At 34.1% G+C, this 24,427-nt stretch overlaps 1 protein-coding gene across 8 annotated transcripts in view; it reads right to left on the reverse strand.

Annotated features, from left to right (window-relative positions):
* The window catches only part of PPFIA2 (PTPRF interacting protein alpha 2), a 288,180-nt gene that overhangs the window by 76,408 nt on the left and 187,345 nt on the right, over positions 1 to 24,427 (reverse strand). For all 8 annotated transcript variants that reach the window (XM_048934182.1, XM_048934184.1, XM_048934181.1 and 5 more), the window contains 2 exons: positions 18,446 to 18,610; positions 13,243 to 13,317 (listed from right to left, as the gene is read on the reverse strand). In XM_048934182.1, the coding sequence (XP_048790139.1) occupies positions 13,243 to 13,317; positions 18,446 to 18,610 (240 nt within the window). The remainder of the gene's footprint in view (positions 1 to 13,242; positions 13,318 to 18,445; positions 18,611 to 24,427) is intronic.

The raw sequence follows: 24,427 nt of genomic DNA on the forward strand, positions 1-24,427 counted from the left end.
CAGAGGAAGAACCCAAGCAGTTTGTTTCTCTTTGAGTAACTAACAGTGATGAAGTGATACTAGTGAGAAAGTAATTACACCACCAAAACAAAAGAAAACAAAATAAAAACAGAGGGAAAGAGCCTGGGTGTGTCTTAACCACCTTCTCAACATTCTTTTACAAGGCAACAGCAGCTCAAAGTGAGTCACAAGCTTTCTCTAATAGAAATTTCATATCACCATAGCAATTTTGGTAGATGGGATTAAAGAAGGGAAATGAAATCTCAGACGGCAGATAGCAATTACTTTTTCTCAGTAAACATGAAAATATTTCCAGCAAATAATAGGAAACTAGAAAAAATTATACTTTATTCATTCATTGTAACCAAACCTGAAATTTTGTTTTGGTTGCAGAAATTGTTGGAAATTATTGTATGACTTCATCTAAAATCCTTTTAACAATGGAATTTAAATCTTTCATCTAATTTTGGTCTCACAGACAAAAACCATTTTACTTGGTAAATGCTCTTTGAAACCTCAGTTCAAATAATTCTTACTAGTTAATAATGCTAATTGACAGTTTCAAGAACTAAGAGTGAAATAAATTAACTAAAACACTGGATTTTATTTTCCATTATGACATGACTCTTTACCAAGAATCTCAGGATCTGCAATACATATCCACACAGTTAAATGTAGAGCTCTAATTGCATGGCAGAAATTTTGTAGTGTTTTTGAAAAGTTGTGGGGTTTTTCTGTTGTTTTTTTTTATTTTTAATTTTTAATCACAAATATTAGCAATTCCAGTAATTTTGTTTAATCCGTTCTTCTCCATGCTTCCTGGCCATATAGTTCTAATGGATTCCACTCTATCTTTCTATTCCAGAAAAACTATTCTGCTGCAATCAACAGAAAGGAGACAAGTAAGATTTCTCATCCATAACTCCTCTCTATCCTATTTCCAGGCCATTTCCCAAGGAACAGAATCATTAAAGATGCTGAAAACCTTGTTTTTCGTGCAAAGCTGATGAGAGGTTTTAGAAGGGTTGGTCTTGAGTAAAAGCCCATTATCTGGCACATCTGATTATTTTTTTTTTAACTTTTTACCATTCAGCTACTTAAATGAATCAGACAGACTTATAAATTGAGCATTTGTAGCATTTTAAAAATTCACTTTTAAAATTAGTTTTTGTACCTGACTGACAACATCAACAAGGTTTACGTTATATTTGTCTGCATCTCAGTATATTTTCTTGCTCTTTAGATTGTAAGCTTTGCAGAAAATTTACACAATTGAGCCAAAAGGTATCCTGACATGTCAAGAAAAATAATACTTTATACAAAGAAAAATACTGTAAGACTTATGACAAATACATATTTTCAACATTTTTACATCATAAATTCTTCTCTTTCTTCCTTTTTGAAATACTGACCTATTAATACTGCTGTTTAGATTTCATTACTATGGACAAATCCTCATGAAGATGAAATCGTTGTGAGAAAGTCTTTATAACCCTTGTTGGTTAGACAGTTGTAGGCCTAATGAAAATAGATATTTTGGGTTTCTGTGATATGGAGCTTGAAAAAGGAGAAAATGAAAGAGAACCTATATACTTGTGCTTTTTAATGGTCAAGTGTTGTCCTATCATTAGTAGAAAGCCAGCATGTGCTGGCTAATGCTGCAAGAAAATTTATGTTCAGATTAATGCAACAACTTTCAAGCTGATCAGAGGGACATTGTAAAAGATAGTTAGCTTAACAAGTCAAGGGGGGTCTGCACCTTATAGTAAAAGTGGAAGATCATATAGTCATACACTGAGATCCAGCCCTTGATTATGCTTACTTCATAGCTTACACCCTCTGTTATTCAAGTTTTGTTAAAATAAAAAAAAAAAGAAAAAAAAAAAGCTAAAACATCTTGCTTCTCCTACTTCTTGTATGTCTTGTTTATTTAATCCTTAAAATCTTGATATAGGTACTGCCTTCTGTGACCCTGCTTGTATGGCTGCTAGCATTTTCAAGCTGCTTTTATGTCACTCAAATGCAAATGCAGGATGACAACATGCAAAAAAGATTGGAGATGTTCTGAATTAGGAAGATTCTTAAATTTAACTGAGAATATTAACCATACTTGCGATCCTTCACTGTTGCTGGTTTGTACTCACAATACCTACTAACAAATCAAAGGCGTCAGTGTTTTATCAAAGTATCTATGAGGGCATTTTTGCATAGAACCAGGATTCTGATGTCTGGTGACACTCACTGCTGGGGCCTTTTGCGGTGAGGCTATGACTAAACTCTGGCTCTTTCTGAATTAGGTTGATCAGCAGTCATTTTGACTTTTGGCTGGTAATAAGGCAATGGGCTTTATCAGTCTCCTTCACTTCATTATGAGTTCTGAAACAAATAAAGCAATATAGCACAATAGCTATGTGCTATTGTGCATGATCTACAGCAAGTACCATTTATGTCTGTGATATATGGGCAACTCTTTGTAAACAGAATATAAAGCAATTAAAGCAACCATGTAGTTACCATTAGGAAAAAAATCTGTTAGGATTTTTCCTGGATTATTGGGTACATTTCAGTACATTTTCTTGAGAAACCTTTATCCATGACAACAAAAATGCTACTTTAAATTTGTCACAAAAATTGTACTGTGAAACAAGATACAGTGAGCAAACTATTTTTTACATAGACTAGCACAATACTAACAAAATACTAGAAATATCTATATATACTAGAATACTAGAAAAATACTAACAAATATCAGTTATGTGGCTGTATTATATTGTATATTTGACATTTACTCTTTTACTTTTTTTTTTTTTTTTTTTAACCATGTTCAATGAAATAGTAGCAAAATTATTAGGTTTACATTATTACTCTCACAAAGACAGTTGTTAGGATACAAAAGCCTCACAATTCACCACTAGTATATGGAATGATTTCCAGCCAGCCAGAACGGAGATTTGGCAGAAGCATTATGATCCTCACTGTTCTGCACAGTGTATCTATTAATGCATTATACAAGGGCTAATCCATAGGCAGTGCTTCCTATTTCATTATGTTAGCCCATGATGTTGGAGATGGATACTGGTGGTATGGCAGTAGAGGTTGAACCTTCCCGCCGATATTCCATTACATTTTGTTGCCATGTGACAGATGGCACAGGGGAGCAGTCTGACAGAATATTGTCTGACATGGACGTATGAATGAAGGAAAAGAAGAAGGAAGGGTGTGAACTGAATTCCTCCATGTAAAAAAAAATGGCACCCATTGACACTCATTGATGTTTGGTGAACCCTTATGGAAACCAAACAGTAGATGTGAGCACAGTGACAGGGTAGGTGGTATGGATATTTATGAGCACAGCATGCATGCTCTTGTTCATTGCTGTTGAAAATGCATAATGATGGTGACTATGTTGAAAAACAGTGCTTTGTAGCTTCAAATTTTCTCTATCAAATACTATTGTGCTGTTTACATCTGTTCTAGATTCCATGGGACTAGATAGGAAGCATAACTTGTGGAGCAGCCTACATGTTTATATGAACACAGTCTCAATGTGTGTGTATATACATACATATACATTCACTCAGGGTGTATATATACATATATTTGTGCATTCAAACATAATTTTTCATATAAGACATTGAAGAAACATAATAAAAATAATGTGCTTCTAGGAATTTATGTAATTGCTTTTAGTATATAAGCAGTTAATTGATAGCAACCTATGCTTAATGTAAATAGTTGGGCTTGAAAAAATCTGTGGAGGTTAAAATAAAAGTATTTTGCTATTTGCACAGCAAATCCATTTTCCTCCTCTGATTACATTAATCTATTTACTTCTGAGTAAAAACATCCTTCCCAAAATGAAATTTTATATTCTTTATCTACATAGTGTAATCTAGAGACATTGAAATTGTTTAAACTGGACACATCTGTTACGAAAATCCCACTATTCTGCATGTGTATGTAGACAGTTTTATTAAATTTTTCCATATACTGTATCTGCATTAAAATCACCATCTGTATTACCAATTGTGCAAAACATGAAAATACAAATGGATAGGATATTACTTAACTCCAGACCAGAAATGAACCTTAACCCAGAACTATAATTAAAGAATTTCAGTGCCCTAATCTGCATTCACAAGGGAAGAAATTCCTAGCTTAAATCTTCTATCTCACAGTCTGTTGAAATTGAAGCACCATAGAATGAACTAAAGTCTCAATTCCAAAAAGTAAACCAAAAGTACCCACTTAATATTAGTTAAGATGTTACTATTTTCAGTGACATTCTCAATGAGATTCTTTTTTTTCCACAAGTCTCTCTAGCAAAAATCAAAGATTTAGTCCTTACTGATACATTTTTAAATATTTTTTTAATTGTAAGGAACATTTTTAGTAAATTGAACTTCTAAAATGTTTTGTTTTACAATTACTGCAGGAAATATATCTAAATTGATATCAATTCTCTAATGCAGAGAAATTAACTGTGAATTACACAAATAGAAACATACAAACTTTCCAGATACAATGCCATGTGAACTGGGCTATTTCTTAAGTATGAATGAAATAATAAAATTCTCCTACAGCTCCTTTCTGAGTAATTTCACGTAAATATTGATAGTGCCTATCCAAAAGAAGTGCATCTAATTTTCTTCATCAAAGCTGAAATATTTTTTACAGTATATTCAAAGTAAAATTATTTCTATATTTACTTCCAGTACAGATATATGATGGGAATTTGTTCCACTAAGTTAAAAAACAAACTGATTTCAAAAATCTCAAAAGTGTATTTACTTAGATTAGCATTTACAAAGACACTTCTATTCATTGCATACACCCAGCATATGCTCTTCCTACTTCTCTCATATCAGTTTTTCACATTTACGGATCTTGCTCTGTTTGTCAATGAAGGAGATCTAATATGGACCTGTGACTAGCAAAATACCCTTGATTCATCTTATTGCGGATGTGTAGCTTTTACCATCGTGCTTGCTAAGAATTTGGAGAATACCCTTAGACCTGCAAGTGCACTGTTGTGCTGAGGTGACCCAAATGATACATCTGCTGGTTCATATATTAACTAGAATATTGGTTAATAAATATGAACCTACTGAAGTTTAAAATTGATTTTAATGACTGACTTGAGTCATTAACATATATTTTTTATTCAATTGTAGCATATAAAACCAATTTATGCATTAAAAATTGATTGTGGAGAGTAATAGGCATAAAATATAATACTGTGATGTTGGTACACTATTTTAAACCTGCTTTGAGAGTTAATGGATGTAGACGTTTCTAATAAATCATGTAATATATAATAAATATACAGAAAATTGCTTAATCATCCCAAATAAATATATTAAATAAATAATAAAACCATATATTGTTACAGCAGATCATAAACAAAGAAAAATGGGTAAATGCTTGTATTTTTATCAAGATGAATGCGCTTGAAGGTTGTTAAGGATAAAGAATCAACAAGACTAATTCTTGCAGTGATATTATCTTGATCCTCCAAACATGTCATCTGACAAATGTCAAATAACCCTGGAGCTGATACAGATGAAAAGATAACCAGCTGTGTTCTTTAATCTGAATTTACACAACCAGTGCATGGTAAGATGGCACATATTTCTAAGCCTATGAATCCCAAAACAATACATCAAACAGAAGTGATGTATTTTTTCTTCCAGTGTCTTACAGAAAGGCACTGAGAAAATTTAACATCGGGAATTAAAATTTTCAGTGTTATCCTGTGTGAAAGCAATGGTGAGCTCTAGAATGCAAATCAGCTAAGCATAACTTCATGGTATGTTCTTTAACAAGTTAGTGTGTTTAAGGTATTTCCTGGCACAACCTTATGAAACCAGGGCCTATAAGCGTTCTATGCCATTGATTTGTAAGGTCCCTAAACAGGCTGACAAACACATGATATTAAATTCAATCTGAAATTATCCCAGAAACAAACCTCATGCTGATTATGAGCAAACACATACAAACTCTATTTATTATCTCCTGGAGTTTCAGGTGTACAGGCAAACTTATGTGAAATACGCTCAGCTGCACCCTTGGCCCCTGCCAACCCTGTTCTTCCCTCAGCTGATATTTCTTTGTGTATCTTCCTGTGTCGTCTCTCTTCCTTTATTCTACATTGGGTGAGGAACTGGTGATAAATAAATCTGTGCTAGAAACATAGCCTTTTCCTATTCTGTAATTCTCTGGAATAAAGTAGAGGAGAAAACAGAAGAAGATCAATTTATCGCTCAGATGTGTTCCTCAGCTTTGGCTCTGTGTCATATATTGATGTATTTGTTTGCTGTCATGGAGAAATGTCAGGCATGCCCCACTATCCCTATTTACTGATGCATATAAAATATTGTGCAGGCCCTCAAAATAACTCCAATAACTGAATTTCAGAAATGTAAATGTTTCATATGCTGATAATTGCAGGACAGTTTTTCTGTAGTGAGCTCCAGACACGATGTCCTATCATTATTTAGACTCAGACTCTCATAGAGGGCACTTTAGTTTTCACCCTGCCCACAGTCCCAGCCTCTCTTCCATTAAAAAGAACAGGCATGTAGCTGGCTAACATAATTAGCTCCCCAGCATGGAGTTACGACATGGTGAGTGTGTGTCATGCAGCATACCAGGATTTATGCACTGTACCAAGCCTGGCAGATAGTGCACTTGGGAAGACACTGCATCAGCCTTTGGCTGTCAAATATCAAGTTATGAAATTTAGTTGTATTTGTCTATCTATGCTTATGAAATGAATCATCTTACCCATGAAATCTATTGGATTGGCCTCTACTACTTCTTCTGTAGGAAAGCTATATTCAGTTAAAATAACCTTAGAGTTTTGGGGAGGCAAGGGCATTCAGAAAGCACAGGATCAACCTGATTCTTGAAAGTGGTATTCACAGGGCTCCTATGGAGCACTGGACCTTTACTGGAGCTCTGTTGAGAGTGTGGTAATGCAAAAATAATCATAGTAAAAATGGACAGTAAAAGCACTGAAATATAAATAGAATATAAGGAGTAAATTGCTACTAAATGTACCAATAAATATTTGTTTGAATTAAGATTGGAACAAATTTTGTTATACAAATAGAAGGACAGTCTCACCTTAATGGCAAAACTCTTAAAACTTAAGAAAAGGCATTATAAAAATGAGGATATAACTTTTAACCAAAAGAGTATAATGAATACTTCCTCTGTATTTCCTAGTTCCTTAATTATTTACACACACACAAAAAAAAGGGAAACAGAAAATATGTAAAAGAACTGAGATTTATCTTCATAAGATTACATTTTTTTAAGTGAGAGAAGTGATACCTAATTTGTTTTGAGAATGAAATAGAACAACCTAAAAACACTTTTTACAATACACATAAAAAGGGGGGAAAAATGAGAATGCATGTGATTATGTTTATGCTTGTTTTGATGAAGATGCTAATTTTTAAGGAGTGTTTGTTTTACAAGGTTTGGAGGAAACATGGAATTTTTACTCTCCAGTCATCATTTATTCAGAGATGGAACCAAAGCATGAAATAAACCATCAGTATCTCAAATCACAAGGGACCAAGGTTTCATTAAGTCACATGCTTCTGTCAGATTAAAAATGAAGCAGATTTGAAGAGATTTGCAAACTAGATTTCAAATATCTAGCTTTTTGCCTCTTTTAATGTATATTTAAACAATTGCTTCACAGCTGCACAGCAGGTTTGGAGGAACAGTAAATAAAATGGAATTAGCAAATCACAGTTTTCCATTCCTTTTTGTCTTTTGTCATATTCTATTAAGCATTATCTTATAAAACTTAATTTTTTTCTTTTCTTCAAAAACTGTAACTTACAGCTGATCACAGTTCAGTGTGTATACATACACTTATTGACACATAAGGATGTGCTGTAACAGTACACTGAGTTACACTCAGTTACACTGAGAAGTGCAGTAGGTCTCAGGCTGTTTTGTGAGTGACAGGCTGAAACTGCACTGTGCTCTTCAGTGATAAACCTGTGGCAATGGCATTCAGTCACAAATCTTTATATAACAAAAATCATTACAACGTTTCACAAGTACATAAAATGAAGGATCTGTATTAATTGTGACAAAAAAAACCAAACCAAACCAAACCAAACCAAAACAAAACAAAACAAAACAAAACATCAGTATCGCAGTGGAGATGCTTAGGAGCTTAAATCTATCATTCTGTTGAAGAATGTGACTCCTCTATTAATAGCAGTAAAACCTTGCAGCAGCTTAATCCATTCATATTAGGGATCTTTGACAGTTTGGAAAATAAATATAGAATGTAACAGTTGTCTTTATGACACATGTTGAAAACAGAACAATTTGCACACTAGATTCATGAAAGAATGGAAGGCTTTTCCCTTCAGCTAAGCTTTTCTTAAGGAAGCTCTCAGCAAACAAACACCATATACTCTTTTCTGCTAATCAATCTTTACTAGAAAGTGGTTTCTTTTAAGGAATACATTGAAATACATGCATAACTTGAACACACCATTGGTATTTTAGCATTTATTACAGGTGGCCAGATATTAAACAAAAGGGCAAGAGAACACAGCACTTCACAATCTTTCAAGGATCAAAATCACTTGATATTTGGGCAGCTACATGACACAGATCTTGAAAATTATTTCAGCAAAGACCCAAGTTATTGAACCTACTTAATGTGCATTACTGGGTTACTAACAGTACTCGGTATCCTATGCATAAATAATCTAAGTGACAAAGGAAAGTTATGAATGGGAGATTAAACCTAGAGGCAATTTTTTAACAAGATTTTTTTATCACAATACTAAAATACACAAAGTCATTATCTGCTATCACTGTAGAAAAGAAAAAACAAGTTCATTTTGCATTCAGTGTGGTAAAATTTACTGTTGATATAAGTAATATTGAGAAACCACAAATGGAATACTGATGTTTTGTTTCAAAGATGCCAATAGATGTTACTTTACTCAAGTCACTATATGAAAAATGCATTGTATTTTAGATCTATTCTGCTCAGACTTTAGGAAGAAATGCTTCTGGCAGAAATGCCTTGCTGCCCTACACGTCCACAATTGTGGTGCTTTGTTTTGTTTTTCCTATAAGACCTTAGATTAGAATTAGCTGAGAGCATAAAATGAAATACCTATTGAAACTTTACAGATTATTTCTTGTGCTTATTTTTTGATCTTCTAAAAAAAAAGACAGTGAAGTATTTTTCAGTCTCTTCAGCTGTTGTGCCACATATCCTAATTCAAACGTGCAGAGATCAAAATTAACACTGTGGGGCATGGAGTATAAGAAAGAGTCACAAAATAAGCCAAGGTTGCTTTGCTTCATTACCACATTTAAAACAAGTGCCACAGTAACATTTTCCAGAGTTAACATTTAACTAGATAGTTAAAGGCAAAAAGAAAAGCAGTTACATATAGGACATAAAGATTACATTTCAAACTAAGATATTTTAATGATGTGCAACATTGCAGAGAAAATATCATTTGGCACAATCAACTAGAAATTTAAATTCTGTTAATTAATTAAATTCTGTTAATTTAAGTTAAATTAATTTAACTGTGGTGAAACCTTCACCGAAGTTAGAGCTGCATAAAGTTATTTCTTAAATAAATAAATGAATAAATAAATAAATAAATCATGACCATTAGAATGTAGGTGAGACTTTATGTAGCAATAACATACACTGCTCTGAGAAAATATGGTAAAATGTGACAATACAGGTGAAGGCTATTTCAGATTTGTCACTGGAATACATGCTTTAAGTCACCAGAAGTAGGAACAAGCTATCTAGCCTGGCCTTGCTTTTGTCTTTCAGAAAAAAGTCACTGAACATACTGAATACATAGATACATAGATTTAAATTCCATCAATTTCTGAATGTTGAATTGATAAAATTTTGAGTATATTAGACATACAAGAAGTGCAAACGCAATTTTTCTCATCAAACTGTTTCTTTTATATGGTTTCTACTCTACTGCACAAATAAGAGAATCATGTAGTTCTATGACTGTGAACCAAATCTTCCGCAATCCCTCCGATAGCTCCAGGAGTTAAATTCATGCACAAAATGTTGAGTAAAATTTGGTAGAAGCAGAGGAAATTCTAAGGCAGCTCAAGACTTTTAAATAATTCAAATTACTGTGTAAAGAGGAAAGAGTTTCACAGAACCTTGGAAATTGCGATGTTCATATGCTCACTGAAAAACATTGCACCTACCTTCATATTTTTCATAAACAGACACTACATTACTGTACCATTGACTTTAGCATGGTCTGTACTTCCTGCAGCTTGTACAGTATTCAGCTACAACTATTTGGCGAGATCATGGGTTCTGTGCGACTAGATAAAGTATTGCATCATTTCAAAAGTATTTGAAGGGTAAGCACAGGTAAATCTGTTTTTCAGTGATTTATCATGTGATAGTTGCTGATAAAAAGTAAATATTATAAGTATTATGGAATTTAATTACTATAGGCTGTTATCATACACAGTCTGCATGAAGACTCTCCAGACTGCTGTTATAAAGACCCTTCTAGGTTAAAAATCAGTTGCAGCAATATAAAATATACAGTTAAATTTTTCTTTCTCTTTAAGTAAAAACTATTGCCTTCACAGAATCAAACCAACAATGAACCATTTGCTGTTTTTTTTTAAAAGCTAGAACAGCCAACAGCAATGACTGAAGTCATAAGTCAGTAAGTGGAACTGCAGGTCAAGGTCCTTCTCTGTGACCATAATGTGATACACATAAATGTTAGCTACACATGATAGATACACAAGACTGGTGTCTTGAGCTGTCCATCTCAACTGCCCCTGCAATTTAAAATCACTGGGTGTTACAATTCCCATACAAATAAGAAGTGCTATGTAAGACAGTGTTGGCAACTACAGCTGAAATCAGCTTTGTCAGTGTTCTGGATGTTTTTGCACTGTTATGCACGTAATATGCTACAAAAAACTGTTAACTGAGAGATTATTTACATCTAGTGAAGGAAGCTACAGTCTCCCCTCCCCCTTTCAAATGAGTTTATTTCCAGTGCAAGAATTCATGAATGTCTGCTGTTTCTCACTGTTGCTGTGTCAGAACAACCATAATATAGGAACTTCACAGGAAGGCAGATTTCTACATTTTTTTAATCACTGAATTCTCATTATATACTTAACCATATGCTCATTTAATCGGGGGACTGTGTTCTGGTGTCATTTTGTGTTTAAATACAGTCCTGAATATGTAGTACATTCTTACAACCAGTATGAGAAAACGGATATTAAAAGTAAATACAAATTCTCATGGGCAAGCAAACACTGAATAACAGGAATATGGAAATTACTGAAAAGCATAAGTTTAATTCCTTGGAAACTTCACTCATGTATTTTCATGCATAGTATGATAAATTTTTAAAGCCATGTATTGCCTGTGCATTCACTGAGCAGTGCAGTACAAGAACAGTTGCGTACATTGATTGTCTAACTAATTTTGACTCATTTAAATTGCTTATTAGCAATTTTTGCTAATTGTGTGAACATTATATGTGTGAAAATTATCCACTTATTTCTTTCTATCTATCTCTTTTTTATTATTATTCAACTGAATTTCCAGTTTGAAGCTTGAACAGTCCCTCACGGGAAACTGGGATACCAGTATTCTGATTTTGTTAATGGTCATGTCAAGCTTTGCTAATTAAATACTTTCTAAATTTCTTAGTATCATCTAGAGACAAAAAATTCATAGCATTTCTAAGCATTAGGAGCAAGAACGGCTATGAAAATCCTATTTCAAACTAATTTAATTGCGTATGGTTTTACTCCACACTGTCAATACAAGTTAAAATAATTTTCTTTCGATCTCTGGATAATAAGGCAATGCTCTAAAGACCTGGTCCCATACTCAGTCAACTTGGATCATGAATGAGAGTGATATGAGTAATGGAATGCATCTCATTCAGTTTCACTGTTCAAAAGGACTGCTTTCTGTTCAGTAACTGCTAGTACGAGTAACAGATTACTTATACTCAATATAGCATAACAAAATCATTTGAACCCAACTATTCCATGAAATGGAACAGTAAAAGAGGGATTGTATTTTATAGATAAAGTAACTATACTTTGTCTGCCCAAATAAAAGGGAGGATTTATAATATCTTGTTCATAGCTTATGAATAGGAAGAACTAATACACTGCAGACCCTTTTTAAGAAGTCACTTCAAGAAAGTTACTTGTTCTAGCTTGTCATCAGAAAAACAAACAAGCAAACAAAAACACAACAAAAAAAAACTACTACAGTAGTTTATCAGTAAACAACTACAGTAGTTTATGTTTCACACATTGTCCAGAATTATAGGCATTCCATTTTCCCACAGGCGTTTGGTTGTAGTTTAACTTTTTCTGTGGTTGTTTTTAGTTTGTGCCTTAAAGTTCAATAAAAGAACACCAGGAAATGGACATAAACCAAAATAGCTTTCAACTGTTTCTATTGCTTGTCTAACTTACATTAAACAGTATGAGAAGCACATCTCAGGTGAAAATTCAGAATGTGATTGGGGTGGCAGTGTGACCACCTGAATCCATTATACACTCAGGCTTCAGAATTATCTCCATGGGTGCAAAATTCTGTTCTGTTTGAGCATGCATTGCACGTATAATACAGTCAGTTTGTGGTGTTCACACTTTCAAACAAATCAGAATATGAGAATAGTCTGCAAGCTAGCTTATAGGGGAAAAATTTATTGTCTAAATTCACAAAAGTTATACAGCTCCACCGTTCACCATTATATACTGCAATTAAAAGGGATGGCAAACATAAATTTTGATATCAGCCATATACTTTCCTCCTTAATTTAACATACATATAATATGCATCTATAAATGTTTTACTTAATTTAATAGTAAAATGGGGATTCAAGTTATTAAACTTTTTATATTATGACATGATAGTAGATAAACTCAATTTTTTCATATCCATTAAAATTTTAGGAACCTGTAACTAGCTCCTAAATTTTAGTTTGCTCACAACTGAATAAATTAGAAAAAAAAAGCTTGTATTAATCAATCTGGCCAGTGCCTTAAACCAGCCTTGTTGATCAGCTTACTCAGAATGTAATTTATCCTCCTTTCGGAATGCTTTAAGAAAAGTGACAGGGAGCACACAGGACAAAATATTAACCTCAGAAGAAATTGAACCTCAGAAGGAGATAAAATGTTTTACATTACCTCCTGATTAGCAGCAGCGAGTTCTTCTTCCAGTGCAGAGACTCTTTCTAAAGAAACCCTCAGTCGTTCCCTTACCTGGAAGAAAAATCAAAAATATGTGCTGTAACATTTCTTCTATCAGTCTTTAAAATTTATATAATCCTTCATATGCACTACAGTATGCCCTGCCAGTCTATTGGTGTGTTACATCCTTTCATTAGACATATTCTGCAGTAAATGTTTAAACCTAACCATAGGAAAATGTAACCCACAAAAATGGGTTTCAAACTTCAAATTGCCATACTGCTGTTCTACAGTTTGCATATAATACTACGGAAAACAAAGCAAGTGCTAATTTTCTTAAATTACATTACGCATAAAATGTTGTTTACAAGCATCTTTTACAAATGAAACGATGAAAAGCAGCAGCAACAACTATGTAACACCTCTGAAAACATATTTTTTTTTCTGTTGTTTGTGCATCTTGGCTCAGCATTATCTCATGTAAGTATAGATAACCTAAGCTAGCAATGTAGGCACAAGGTTCCCAGTACGATTAAAAGGTAAATCTGACCTAAACTGAACTTCAGTGCTGTGTGTTGGTTACTTTATCTGTTCTGACCATAAAGGGATCCTATAGCAACTCATCTGCTAGTCCACACAACTTCAATACACACGTCGCATTAAGTTACTTGACAATAACCCAGTAAAATGGGCCTAAATTCAACAGATATTTCTATCACCATTCCCACCAAACCATCCTAGATCCAGCTGATGACCTAAGAATGTTTAAGGATGTAAGGAGTGTTTGAAGAGAAAGTGAATGCACTCTACTAGATCAGCAGATTCCATTGCAAAACAAAACAAACAAAAAAATCAATCTTTCATGTACAATGAAATGTTGCACGTTTTCATGTATGTATAATTGTTTTCAGCTCCTTGACTAATATGGGAGACCCATAAAGCAATGTTTCACTAAAACTTTCATATTTTTTCTTGTGATACCTCCTAGTCTAAAAACTCTTATTACCTTTCCTACTATACTTTATTTTCTATTATTACTAATCGCAGTGGAAGTCAGATTTTGCTAGAAGAGTCTGTAAGTCTCAAGAATGGCGACCAAAGTCATGTTCAGGAAAAGAACACTAAAAAGAAGAAACTTCTTAGCCTTTCTGACCAATGCAGATCTAGTAGTACTTCTGAGGATTTTGGTCCTCTTTACATACTTCAGCTTAAATTATTCACATAAGTTATTGGAATGCTATAATACTATAGTTCTACAATGCACTAAACAATGTTGCAAGTCTTAAAAGAACAGAAATCATGACTTACAGAGGTACCCATCATGTGACATCCTGATGCAGTATCCATATCTTCTCTGGGCAATGGGTTTCAGTGCTTCACCACTCTCATAGTGAAGAATTTCTTCCCTATATATATGATATAAATCTACCCTTTTCTAGTTTCAAGCGATTACTACTTGTCCTATCACTACACTCCCTGCCAAAGAGTCTGTCCACATCTCTGCTGTTAGGCTCCCTTTATGTACTGAAAGACTGCAGTGATGGAGTCTTCCCCACACTGAACAAGCCCAGCTCTTTCAGACCATCCTCATGGGAAAGGTGCTCCAGCCCTCTGATCATCTTTGTGTTTGCTCTTCCTCTCTCTCTCTCCTCTTCATATGCTCTCAACCTTCCCAGAGGTTCCTGATTCCTCTGTAAAATGCACTTTCTATAAAAATTCCTGCTTCAATTCCCACCATAATTTTTGTCTCTCACTAGCACTTCACTGATAACTAAGGATTACAGTCCTCTCCCAAGAAGCTTTATTTCAACCTTTTATACAGTGCAAGCTGTCATAAAATATTTTTTTTTAGTAGAGAAATGAGAATCATCTTTCTCACTTCAGTCTTCTTGACTGTAAGTATTACTGAAGGACAAGATGATGGAGGAAAATATCACAAGATGGTGACTGTTACTAGCTGAAATTACATGCAATGAGTTTGTCCTTTTACTTCACATCTTCCAAAAGTTTCCTAAAATCTTGTTGTATTTAAGCCTAAGTGTTTTATAAATGAGAATGCCTGTGTTTAAAATATGTTTTAAAATGTTTAACACTTGTGTTTGCTTAGAGGAGTTTTAGAATTTGCAAACCAACTAGGCCATTTTACTGAGGAGGTGAGAGCTCCAAAGGGAGCTGGAATCACAAAAAAAATATCCTTAACCTGTATCACTGTAGAACTGAATCCTAGTGGCTTTTATAAAGACATTTTACAGTTTGAAAAACAACGGCCCTTGGAAATAATAGGCAGCTGTTTCAAAGACAGTGTAGGAAACATTTTTTTACATGACAATTCAGAAAATATAGGTAATTATTAATTTCATTACTCTGAATATCAAGCTATTATGTTCATATAAATCCATGTTTTTTCTTTCTTGACCTTTTGTCAGTTAAAACACAGAACAATACCAGCATGAAACAAAGACAAAGCTGGAAATTGCTTTGACCTGCCTTGCCTTGCCCTCTTTCTTTTCCTGCTTTGCAGCTACACAGTTAATGCACTTTTTTATAATGATTTAAGTAAAATTGCAGTCTGATGGCCGTTATTTATTCTGCAACTATAACATTTTCTAAAGGAACTGAAAGCAACTCTGCCTTGGCACAGAAGTCTTTTTTCTTTCATCTGAGCAGAGAACAACTAATTGGGACTCACATATGCCATGGTGACATAGGAAATGTTGCAACTAATTCTTCATGGTCAACCACGTGAAGTGGTGTTGAAGTTGTTAAAACTGGGGGAAGGTATTCATTAAACCAGTGTAAAAGAGAAAACAATGCTACATTAGTGTTATGATTTAAAGGAGAAACCTACTCTACAGCCTAGAAATTGTAACTTTATTTATTAATTATTTTTTCTCTGTTCTAAGTGATTTCAAAATATACTTGAAGAATAATAATACAAAAGCTGACTAAAGACTTCAGGTTTTCTCATCCATATTCCAGGAAAAACATACAGCTTACAAAAGACCATACTAATGCATTTGGTATTCATATATTTTGAATATTACTTTAACTATTATCATTTAGTAATTGTATTATTTTTTTCCTGAACTTCATAAGTTCATATTGAAAAAACTTTGAATCTAAAAAAAGCCAAATTCTCTGAAATTCATATAGAAGTACACTGCAATTAATTTTGCTTTGATTCCCTCTTCAAATTTATGTTAAAGCAAACAAAGCAAACAAAATCATCTTAATTTCTAACAAATACAAGAAAAGTGTTGTTCTAACTCACTGCCTTGTTAGTGAAAAAGGAGCAGTAACAACTGCAAAATATTTTTATCTGATAAATTTGTCTTGTTTTTTTTCTGATTATTCAATTTGTTTTCTCCATTCTGGAATTTAAAGACAGTAAGTGAGTAAAAGTAGCTCATAGAAGCAAGTATTATTTTACTCCAATTGTATTTATTACTTCAAAAATAATGTACTACCTACACTTCATATGGTCCTTCAGTGTACTCCTATTTTCTTGGGCTCTAGATGGAGTTTTACTAAACAAGGCTTCACAAAGTAAGACTAATCAGATGTCATTTAATCTATCAAACCATGGTATAATGTCTATTTTTAAAGAAGTGATTCCCATTATGGAGCCACAGATGCACTAGAAAAGGTTTGCTCTCCTTGTTACTGGATATATCCAACATGGGCCCAGATTATTCTTCTGGCTTTTAAGTGCAGCCCTATTATTATTATCTTGAAATTTAACATAGCCAGTGTCATGTTAGCACTGCTGTTGGTGCAAAATATCACCCATCTTCCTCTGTCTCTTAGCAATCACTTTACACATTTTTTCTTGCTGTCAAAGTCTTTCTCCTTTCTCTCCATATCTGCAGCCCACAAAGAGCTTTTAAAAACACTTGCACATGCTAGAATTGAATCAATTTTGTTCATAGTGAATAAAAGCTCTCTTACCTACCTGCTAATGAATAAAAAGATAGTGATAATGTCAACATGAATTGGTTGTTTTTGTATTAAAAAATAGATAGGTATACTTTTCTGACATGAATTATCTTAAGAGAACCAATGTTTTTCAAATCATGTAGAATAGTAAAACCTGGTGGTTGCTTTTCTCTGTGAAGATCAGTTGGACATTTTGTCTTAGCAAATCAACTAAAAATGAGTTTGGAGAAGTTGCATAAGTTCATTGTTTACAAATGTACGTTTTAAAAGTTGAATCAAAAGTGTAAACCAGAATAGAAAAAAAGCTGCGAAAAATAAACATGTTCAGACAGGTATTAGAAGGAAATGAAATCTATAGAATGTTGTAAATAAAATTATATTTTTTTTCTAGTTTTTGTCCTTCCTGTATTATATATAAAGAACTTCCTAATATACTCTTAAGCTCAATATCTACTTTAAATATGAAGTTAACCTAAGATTGTATTTTCTGTTCCATGTTAACAATGTCTTTTCATGTGCTGTGTTATAAACTATCCCATTTATGTGTGTGTTTAATATACCACAATATTCCATAGTGCTCTAACATTATTTGTACATCTTTCCATTCCATGAAGTAAACCAAGGAAAGATATCAGCATCTTAGCGGCTGTAAGGAGCCTTTGAGACCTGAAGCACTCAGAAGTTTAAGGCTGATTAACTGAAGAGACATTTCTGTACAGACCATCTTCCCTATGAATATGGTGTATTCACTGACAATGAAGTATCTACTACTCATTTTATACTATTTTAATATTACAGCAAATGCTGTGCTTAGTCAGTGAAAAAAAAATATATCTGAAACTTAGAATATTTTCCCAGTAAAAAGTTTTAAGAGGAAGTCCTTTTCCGTAGTCAAAAAGATCTCTACTCTTATTTCACTCTCCCTTTGTATTTTTAAAATTTGAGAAGTCTACATTTTCTCATCAATAACCTAAAAACATACCAGAGACATAAATTCCATCCATGTTTATATAGCACTAACAGGGGAAATCTTTCTGATAAGGGTAAGATTTGCTTGTTTTGAAAAGTCAGTGTTACTGACTACAAAGGATAGCTAAAGTGATCAATACTGCAATTATTGGTCATACATTCCCAAGGACTTATTAGAATTCATGCAAATATTTTAAGTAAAAGACTAATATAAAGAAGGAAATACACAATAAGCATCATAAGGCGCAGTAAGTCAGAGGGTATATTTCACATATATATATTTTCCATACTGTACCTTTTCATCCAGAGCCTTGTGGTGCTCAAACAGAGATTTCAGAGCTTTGAGGACCTCAACTTCACTGGAAACTCCTGAGGGAGACTGTGCTTGCCGTTTCACCACTGTCATCCTCAGTGATCTTTCGTGTCTTGAGACAAGGCACTCCAAATGCTCCAGTAACAGCTATTGGATTGTATATGAAAGGTTATTAATTTCTATTCACCTAAATGCCTTGGAGACTCAACTACAAAATGCATGGTACCAAATGGCAATTCTCTTGGCCATCTCTTTATGGGAGATACTATTGGAATTACTGCCAAGATTTCATGATTCAAAATCAGATAGAATAAGTACAAAAATTGAAAATCAAATCATAATTTAATTTTAAACTCTGTGGAAAGTGAGAACAAAAAAATCATTTGTCATAGAGTCACTACTTAACTGCATTAAGGACATATTTACAACAATATTTGTTGTTGTAATTAATGATCATAAGCTATCAAATAACAACTAAACAGACCAAAACCTCTGTAGAACATCATGGAAAAATATGAAAGCAGCTTATATTTTATAAACCTAGCTGATTTTAAATATGTACTGGAAGATGATAAATAAAACATGAAAAAAGTAGAAATAATGTTTAATTACATTTGAAGACTATTTACTCTAAATGTCACCTTTCATGCCATCTACATGTCACTAACATGCTCTAAAATGTTCATTATGTCTCTTCATGAGGGAAGACAAATGGTCCATAAACAATACATTTCAGGCTACTAAATAAATTTAAATTATTTGTAGACTAGCTTGTAGATAACCTTCTGTAAAAGCATGATAATTGTCATTATTACTCTAAGTAGCTTAAGTGAAAAACTGAAATGACTTGATGTTGTATGGAAAATTCACAATTTAGCAAGGCCTTTATAGGGCTACCATTACTCTTACTATCTAAACATAGAAGAGAATTAGTAAGCTCTAAGTCTGTAACAAAGTTGCTAAATTCATGAATCATAATTCTTGATACATGTATTTCACAATGCACAATTATATCTTAAGTGGAAATTTGAAAGTTACACAGCAAATTGTTTATTATTTCTCTTTTGATGTTGTTCTTAACATAACTACAATTAGTAAAGAGACATTTTCATCTGTAATCCATAGTTATTCTCAGCCACATAATGACCTTTACCTTATTAACAAGACATGAAAGAGCATAAACAGAGAACAAACACATTGTAATTGTAATATACAGCTATCAAGCTAGGAACAATTTGGGTTTGATGCACTCTTTGCTTAAAACATGGTTCTCATATCTAGATTTGCAGCTGCTTATTGTTTTAAAATAATTACATTATTTGCCAAAAATAGTGAACATATATATGATTAATGTTAGTACACGAAGAATTGTAATGACTCCATGTAGTTCATGGAAGAAGGAAGATATTTTTACCACTATTTATTTGAAGTGGTGGCTCATATTTATCAAAAGCAAATGAGTCATCTGATCTCCGTAGGGCTGACAACAGACAAAGCTGATTTTTTAATAACTGGAAGCAGTCCAAAGTAACATGCAGATTTGAAGAGGCCTCTTCAATCATAGTGGCATCGAGAACTTGACATGGGGATGTAGTAAGGTTGTAACTCTTATTATATTAGGACAGCTTCCCAACTCTTAACAGAATATTTCTGTTCATAACTTAAATAGCTAATTGCTATCATGAACAGAACAGAATTACCATGGCCAGATCTTCCATAAGTTTGCAATTATCTGTGGCTTAAACTGACACTTATAGTAAAAGTCTAGAATTACATAATCTTGCAAACTAATTTTTTAAATCAACCTAACGCTGAGTAAATTTATTATATAATGCTCTACTATCCTAAACAGATTATCCTGGACAGATGATCAGAAAGGGAAATTCTTAAGAGTCTTGGTTGGGAAGTAAAAGTGAGAAAAACTGCCTCAGAGGAGAAAAATGATGTCAACATAGGATATACACACAAGTGTATAGGAATATACACACAAGTTAGTTTTGCCCTAAGCTTAGAATTATCACTTTAGAAGTGCCAAATATAAATGTATACACATATTTCTTAGTTGTTAAATACAACTGCAAGTATAAAACACTGTACTGATTTTATCATAATGTAGAAAAATGAGCTACTGACACAGGTAAGTGTCAAACACTCATGCAAAATTACTGCATTACTTGTGAACACTGCATTCTTTTTCTTAATGTAAGAACAATATTCCAGCTACTCAAATAGTAGTGGTTCATTTTTCCAGAAACTACCTCTGCGGTATTTTCCTTACTGCCAGCTCTCAGAGTGCTCAACAACACATGCTGACATAGGCTTCTGTCTGAGAGCAATTTCTTATTTTTGCTTTTCAACAAAAGACTGTTTCTCCACAAAATCTGTGAATGCTTCTTATAGCAAATCCATGTTAGCTGAACACAGAGTATGACTAACCAGGTGTCCCTGTACCACAGTACTCCCAGCCATGCTGAAAGGGAAGAGTAACCAATCAACCCAGGAGTTAGCGAGCCTGCTGGCAAATCCCTCCTCCATCCTCTGCTGAAATTATATTTAAAATGATATTTTAGCCATCTTTGCTTCAACTACATATGCACAAAATATACACATACGTATATTTGTGAAGAACAAGAAAAGATTTCATGTCAAAATATTACTGCAAAAATACTGATAATTAATTAAATTACAAGCAGTTTGTTAGAAACAGCTTTAGGTGCTTTTGTATGTTTCAGTCACACACTGGCATTAACAAAGAACACATGCTGCTGAGCATTTTCTGCTCCCTCACTCTGTGTTGATCTGCTACAGTCGTCAAGTACTCACAGGGACAGGAGGCTTGCAGAGAAGATGAAGATCAACAGCAGAAAGCAGGACAGAATCACCCACGTATAATACCAGTCATCACTATGCTTTTCCTGCTGGAAAGCATAAGCTTGACAATGAATTATGAAATAATGTGACATTTGAATTTCGTTCTTATGCTGGGTGAGTTTTAGGATCCTCAAGATCCCAAGCTGATAATTTTACCGTAGCTAAATGGGATGGGTGTTTCTAGAGCTCTGACTTCATGAGCACAAAGAATGTTTAAAAATGATTATTCAAACACTGAAAAATGTTTGACTGCTTATTTTGTGAAGGAATGAAGCAACTTTAAAATGTTAATTAGAACAAACTAAAAACAGACAGCTATTAGAATACAGTTTACTGTGTTTCTCAGATCATTTCCAAAGCAGCGTGAAATAGAAATGTGTAACTAAATGTCTTTGTATGTTATCATGTACCTCTATTGTACTAAACCATCATTGCCACAGGGACACTGATTTACTGGTGAAAAAGAAAAAAAGAAATTTTTTAAAGAATGATTCAGTAAACCAAATTTAGTATGACTCAGTAACGTTTGCATTATTATAGGATCTGAATTTTAATTAGCATAAAGTGTTTTATCTTAATTCTCTTTGTTTTCAATAAAACTGGGAAAAAAAAAAAAAAAAGAAGTTCACAGCAGGGTATTAAACAGAGAAAGGAAAGAATCAGGAGAGAGTGATGAAGAAAAGTATGTAATAGAATATGGGAAAATACAATATAGAAGAAAAAAGATTTGCTAAAATGAGATTGACGTGACTTAAGGATTCCTTATAAAAACAGGGCAACCCACTAAGAAGACAATGCTCTTTCATGTTCAGCTTCTCACCAACACGTGCAAAATGCAATTTCCTTTCAGTCTGTATTTAGAATACACGTTATTTAGTGAATCTCTACCTCTGGTGCAAGTAAAGAAGAAAAGTAAACTAAGCAGATAAGGGGTTGCAGATTATCTCTAAATTCAGCCATAAAGCCAGTCATTTTCCTCTGCATTGTTCAACAGCAGTGGAAGCCCATTTGCTCCTGTGGGAAATCAAATAACTTTACTGGTAAAGTACTGGTGGTAATCCTTCCTTGAAAAAATGAAGTCATAGCCTAGCTGCAGCTTATGTTCCACGTTTGAATTTCTGTACATTCAAGACAAAAAATAACCTCTAGGTGCAACACAGGGCACAGTTGGCTTTCTGGGCTGCTAGCGCACATTGCTGGCACAAGTTCAATTTTTCATCAACCAATACTCTCAAATCCTTCTCCTCAGGACTGCTCTCAAGCCATTCTCCACCCAATCTGTATCTGTACTTGATATTGCCCTGACCTAGATGCAGGATCTTGCTCTTGGCCTTCTTGAACTTCATGAAGTTGACATGGGCCCACTTCTCAAGCTTGTCCAGGTCCCTTTCGATAGCATTCCTTCACTCTATATAGTAATTTCTTCCAAGGTATTTTTGTATATGTTTTCAAAATCACATGCAGTGATTTTACAGAGAGAGCCTGTTTGTCTTCCTGTCAGCAACACCACACTAATCAATACATACACATATGCTCCTGCATTTTTCATGTTGCCAAATGTACTGGCAGATTAAGTTGTCATCTAAGTTTGTGACATGAAAATATTTTTACTATAATATGTGAGAAGTTAATTATAGTAGGCAATAAAAATACATATTTTAAAGCAAAAAGTCTTCCAGGGAGCTTTGTTTAAGAATTCTACTAGAAGGACTGACTAGGAACTCAAGTCTAGGGTAAGCTATAAGGTGCAGTCTTTTGGCAGAGACCAAGAGTTTGTGGGTCTCACAGAATGTTATTCTAGCACATTCTAATGTATTCTACTGTCAGGATCTGCTGCTGCAGCTTAGCATAAAATGGCAAATTAGGTTTTGTAGCTTTTTTTGAGGGAAAATAAATAAATACATGAGTGTGGGTCTAGAACAAAGGAAAATGTATGAGAAATGTAAAAGGGAAATAGAAAGCAAGAGTTATCTCGATGTACTCAGAAACTGACAGATTTGCCATTTCAATTTCTTCTTGCTGATCTCCAGTTTGAAGCAGTAGATGTTTCAAACAGTATCTTTCCAGTGATATTACAGAATCACAGAATCACAGAATCACAGAATCACAGAATCACCCGGGTTGGAAGGGACCTCAAGGATCATGTAGTTCCAACCCCCCTGCCTAGCAGGGCCACCAAACATACACATTCAGATCAGGTTGCCCAGGACCCCGTCCAACCTGGCCTTAAACACGTCCAAGGACGGGGCATCCACAACCTCCCTGGGCAGCCCATTCCAGGGCCTAACCACTCTCCTTGTAAAGAACTTCCCCCTAACATCCAACCTAAATCTTCCCTCCTTCAACTTGGATCCATTTCCCCTAGTCCTGCTGTTGTCAGCCCTTTTGAAGAGTTTACTCCCCTCCTGGGTGTAGGTTCCCTTCAGGTATCGATAGGCTGCAATGAGGTCACCCCGCAGCCTTCTCTTCTCCAGGCTGAACAAACCCAACTCCCTCAGCCTGTCCTCATAGGGGAGGTGCTCCAGCCCCCTGATCATCTTAGTCGCCCTCCTCTGGACCCTTTCCAAAATCTCTATGTCTTTTCTATGTCCTTTCTCAAAATCTCTATTGCAGGGAAATAAAAGGTTGCATTAAAAAAGTTCAAAATAGGAACCCAAGAATCTAGACCTGAGCTTCTTTAATTATTATTAGTAGAAAGTGCTACCTGGGAAAAAAGTGTTTGTACTGAGTCATGGTGATAAGTGTGGCTATGCATGAGAGTGTCCTGTGGGCACAGTAAGGCCAGAGCTGGTTAGATATGACTTGTAGTGGGGCAGATGGAAAGAAGAATTAGCTGGACTCACTTTAGATGTTAGAAAAGACATTTTGATTCCTCATTGCAAAAGTATTTCTGTCTTCTAAATAGTATTACTTGAATGTGAATCTCTAATAATAGGAAAAAAAAAAAGTAGTAGCTTTTTCTGACAAACTATTAATGCTGCTTTGCATTAACAGCATAAATATCAGCTTGTAAAAGTGCTTCATTATGTACAATGACTTCCTGTTGGAAACCTCTTATCTAGTATGTCATGGAGATGATTGTATTCTGAAGAC

Source organism: Lagopus muta, chromosome 1 (assembly GCF_023343835.1).
Source record: "Lagopus muta isolate bLagMut1 chromosome 1, bLagMut1 primary, whole genome shotgun sequence".
In the NCBI taxonomy this organism is placed as follows: Eukaryota; Metazoa; Chordata; class Aves; order Galliformes; family Phasianidae; genus Lagopus; species Lagopus muta.